This window comes from Hyperolius riggenbachi, chromosome 10 (assembly GCF_040937935.1).
Source record: "Hyperolius riggenbachi isolate aHypRig1 chromosome 10, aHypRig1.pri, whole genome shotgun sequence".
NCBI classification, from domain to species: domain Eukaryota; kingdom Metazoa; phylum Chordata; class Amphibia; order Anura; family Hyperoliidae; genus Hyperolius; species Hyperolius riggenbachi.
In genome coordinates this window covers 131,234,809-131,239,936 of record NC_090655.1, presented here as the reverse complement: position 1 = coordinate 131,239,936, position 5,128 = coordinate 131,234,809, and the positions used below count along the sequence as shown (strand labels likewise).

At 42.7% G+C, this 5,128-nt stretch overlaps 1 protein-coding gene across 1 annotated transcript; it reads right to left on the bottom strand.

Annotated features, from left to right (window-relative positions):
* Positions 1-645: 645 nt before the first annotated feature.
* Positions 646-1,281, bottom strand: NEUROG3 (neurogenin 3). Its single transcript, XM_068258950.1, has one exon. The coding sequence runs from the start codon at positions 1,279-1,281 to the stop codon at positions 646-648; it is 636 nt and encodes a 211-aa protein (XP_068115051.1).
* Between the last annotated feature and the right edge of the window lie 3,847 nt (positions 1,282-5,128).

The window sequence follows — 5,128 nt, the reverse complement described above, 5'->3', positions numbered from 1 at the left end:
TTTTGCATTCATCCAATACCCAGTAAGCTTCATCAGAGCAAAAAATAAATAAATGCTATTCCTGCATTCAGTAACTCAGTTACTTCCAATAACAGGCATGCGCACACAGGCTAAAGTATTTACACAACAAGGAAATATTTATTTTATAAAATAGATATATTTATTTGCATCATAGTATACAGTACAATTATTCAAACTCGTGTAAAAATATTTCTGTACAATATATATATATTTATAAATGCGGGTGATTCAAATCAATTAATAAATACAACGATTAGAAAAACACATATAATTTAAGAGCAACGGGCAGCTTGAAAATAATTATTTTACATCACCCTATGGAAAAATAAACTATAATCAATAATACATTTTTTACAGTAATTAAGAAAATAAGCATTCAATCATAAGAGCCAAAATGTGAGATATTTTATAGAAAAGTGCAAAAAAAATCTTATCTGTTCAACTGTACATCAGGAGAAGATAAGATTGAAGGGAAGATCTATAAAAACAAAAAAACAAAAACAAGGAAAAAGACTATCCAGAAGAAAATACAAATACACAGCACACTGCCCTGCGGAGTGAGCCTGACTCATTGATCTCTGATGTGGGCTTGAAGACCTGGAGAAACAGGAGGGACAACGCCACTCATAAGAACTCTGAAAATGATGCAGATGGTCTCACGCTGGGCTGGGGGAAGAAGTCGTCCAAAGAATGTGTAGGACTAGGACTGTCACCTTGGGTCTCAGGAGAGTATAAGGACTCCCAGTCACTGGAGGAGCTGCAATTGCTGCTTGGGCTTCCAAGGTCCATCATGAAGCAAGATTTAGGTAGCTTTTCAAAAGTGTCTCTCATGTCTTGGCCCAGAGTGGCAAGGCCATTGTCAGCCATGCGCAGAGTCTCAGATAAAGCCCAGATGTAATTGTGAGCAAACCTGAGCGTTTCAATTTTCGTGAGCTTGGCATCATCGGGAAAGGTTGGCAAGACGCCTCTTAGTGTGTCCAGGGCAGAGTTCAGGTTGTGCATGCGGTTCCTCTCTCTATCGTTGGCTTTGGTCCTGCGATGTTTCTTCTGTCTAACAATGGTCACCTCGCTTTTGCTCTGGGACCGCGTTCTTCTGCATTTTTGCTTCTTGCGAGGAGTCTCCTTGAATGAAAACACCTCTCCAGTGAGGCAGCTTTCTTTGCCAATTGATGGTGCAGGAGAACAAGGCAGGGAGCAGGAAAAGTCGACCTCATCCTCGGAGACATCATAGTAAAGGTCCCTCTCGGTTTTGGGAGCCATCCTGTAAACTTAAGAGATGGAACGGATTTAATCCAAGAACTTGTCATGAATCATGATACTGTCCTCTGATGGAGACAGATACATTGATCACATTGATCTATTCTCTGATGGAGACAGGTAAATGAATCCCACTGGTCTACACTGATATATTTTATCCATCACCCAAAGTCCAACTTCTACCTGCCTCACTCTAGTCGCCTGAAACTGATTATTACATCACCAAGACCCCTTCCACACACTTATGTTGGATCCACACCATACAATTTTTCAGCTGATTTACATGCCCGATCGATTATTTCCAACATGTCCGATCTGAGGATCGATCGATTTTATGAGCGATTTTATGAGCGATTTCCATAGAAATGAATGGAAATTGGTCATACATTCGATCAATCCTCAGATTGGACATGCTGGAAATAATCGATTGGGCAGGTAAATTGGCCGAAAAATTGTATGGTGCGGATCCAGCAATATAGATTTACAGCAGATACGACCATCAGATAGATTTCTGTCAGATGCCTGTCAAGTCTAATCTGACAGGAATCTATCTGATGTGTGCCACACACTAGGAACAGATTTCCAATAGATTTCAGAATTAAATCTATTGGAAATCTATTGAAAATCAATCTAAATGTATTATTGGACCATTAGATCCAATGCAACTCTATGGGCCATCGGCAGATCAACCTAGATCTTCTATCCTGTCAGATAGAGCAAATCGGCTGCAATTCGATTGATCAGCCAATCGATCGGCAATCGATTTCCAATCGATTGATTCGATCGAAGGCTAAAATCGACCAGTGTATGGTCCCCTTTAGTCTCATAGTCATAAGGTGGCCACACATATTACAATTTTTTTTTGATCCAACAATCTAGCATTCGAGATGCCACAATTTAAGGGGGGAAAAACATCATAAATGTTGAAAAAGTTGGTTGGTTAGAAAACCCTTCTTACATGGCAACCTTTCACACAATAATCAACTTTTGATTCTTTTGCATTTTGACAATCCTTCGCACACCATACAATTATCAGTAAAGTTAGTCTGAACTTTCCAACATGACCCATGTCAAAAAATAAAAAACAACTGAAAATTCGATCTGATTTCTCTATCGAAAACAAACAAACAAAAAAAAGATATTTCTGTACAACCGATAGTTTTAACTGACTTGGAGTAAAATTGAACAGAAAAATTGTAACGTAATGCCTAGTACACACAATGCAATTTTCTGGCAGATTTGGCTGTAGAATCGATTATATCCACCAGGTCCAATCTGATTTCCGATCATTTTCTGATTGATTTTCCAATCACTCCTACATAAAGTCGATCAGAAAAACGATCAGAAATCAGATCGGACCTGGCAAAAATTATCGATTTGACCATCAATTTGAAGGAAAATTGCATTGCGTGGACTAGGCATAAGGTGTGTCCACCTACAATCTAATTCATAATTAGATTGTACAATAATTAGATTGTAGTTTTTGGATACACTTGACACTCCTCACTATTACACTGCATCAAAAGTGGGAAACTAGTAATGAACAATGACGACATATAAAGACTTTCATTTAATAGAGTGCATGAAAGGTGCACAGTGCCTACCTATGGTGCCAGGCTTGCAGAGACAGACAGTTATTGCAGAACTGGAGATCTTCCAGTCACTGATCCACCTTCTCCTCACTCTACAGAGGTACAATGTACAACAGGCACACGACTGCCTCCAGCCCTATATATAGTGACTACAGACAATGGCCATCAATGCAAAGTGTACTCCCGCCCACCGGCACGCTTTATCTTATCAGTCTTGCTATGGAGTGTGCCGGGCTTATTACAATCTGGGAAATGCCCCCCCCCCCCCCCCCCCCCCCCCCCCACTGCCTGACACAGCTGGAATCCCAACAAAGCGCAAAGTGGGGGATAGAGGACCCCCTGCCTCCATACATAAGCATTCAGCTCAGCCCTTTAACCCTGAATAAAGAGCTACAGCATGCAAGTTTATACATCACGTCTCCTCGTACAATGTGGATGACTTGGAGCTACAGAGAGCAGTAAGCAGTGAGAGTGGTACCCTACCGCAGCCAGTCTGCACTCTGCAGTCATAGTTCACTGTTCTCCACTGATGGTGCTGGTTGCTATATGGGTTACTGCGTTAGCCATCATTTTTGCTCTTCTACTCTTTTGCTACAAACGTGTGTCAGGCTGATTTACAAACGGGTGCAATAGAAACTTTTCTCATGTAACAAGCAGAAAAAAGTCGCAGTTTTGTTTTACATTTCTTTGGATCAGTTTTTTTTTCTTTTTGGAGCTCGCATCCTGTTATAGCGTAAATATTTTATTATACTTTTCATTTCTTTAGCTTCATCATCCTTACCCAAATAAATCCTTGTGTAAATTGATAAGTGCTTCTTGGCATGTGGTCTGCAGTCTGTGATCGGATAGTACCTGTTCTGGGAGTGGGGACCCTTGCGGGCTATATTGCGCTCTCCAGCACACATCTATGCAGCAGTGGTACATGGGACTGCAACACACATCTATGAAGCAGTAGTACACAAGACTCCAGCACACTTTTATGGGGAAGTGGTTTCACGGGACTTAAACACACATCTATGGAGCAGTGGTACAAAGGACTCCAGCGCACATTTATGGAGCAGTGGTACACAGGACTCCAGGCCAGCACACATCTATGGAGCAGTGGTACAAAGGACTCCAGCGCACATTTATGGAGCAGTGGTACACAGGACTCCAGGCCAGCACACATCTATGGAGCAGTGGTACAAGGGACTCCAGCGCACATTTATGTAGCAGTGGTACACAGGACTCCAGGCCAGCACACATCAATAGGGCAGTAATGCACAAAACTCCAGCACATATCTATGTAGCAGTGGTACACAGAAATCCAGCACACATCTATGAAGCAGTAGTGCACAAACCCCCAGCACATATCTATGGAGTAGTGGTACACAGGAGGACTACAGCAGGGGTGCATGGGACGCCAGCACACGTCTATAGAGCCGCAGTACACAAGGCTCCAGCACTGATTTGTGGAGTAGTGGTAGACAAAACTCCAGCCTACATCTATGGAGCAGTGGTACACAACATACACAGGAGTTTAACAATGGTAAACGGGACTACAGCATACATCTTTGGAGCAGTGGTACACATGGCTCCAACACACAAATATGGAGCAGTGGAGCACGGGACTCCAGCACACATCTATGAAGCAGTGGTACACATTACTCCAGTACACATCTGTGGTACACTGGACTCCATCATACATATATGGTGCAGTGGTATACATGATTTCCGCTCACATCAGTGGGGCAGTAGTGCACAAAACTCCAGCACACATCCATGGAGCAGTGATACACAGGACTGCAGCAGTGGTACATGGGACTCCAGTACTAGTACACATCTATGCAGCAGTGGTACACAGAACTCCATCAGTGGTACATGGGACTCCAGCAAACATCTATGGAGCAGTGGTAAACATGACGCCAGCATGCATCTATGGAGCAGTGGTACACAGGACTGCAGTAAGGGTGCATGGAACTCCAGCACACATCTACAGTATATGGCAGTAATACACAAAACTCCAGCACACATCTATGGAGCAGTGGTAAACATGACGCCAGCATGCATCTATGGAGCAGTGGTACACAGGACTGCAGTAAGGGTGCATGGAACTCCAGCACACATCTACAGTATATAGCAGTAGTACACAAAACTCCAGCACACATCTATGGTTCAGTGGTACACATACACACAGGACTCCACCAGTGGTAAAATGGACTCCAGCATACATCTATGGAGCAGTGGTACACCACAAGACTTCAACACAGATTTATGAA

What these genes read in the sequence shown, in the direction of transcription:
- NEUROG3 (XM_068258950.1), bottom strand. Translation starts at nt 1,281, where the DNA reads ATGGCTCCCAAAACCGAGAGGGACCTTTACTATGATGTCTCCGAGGAT.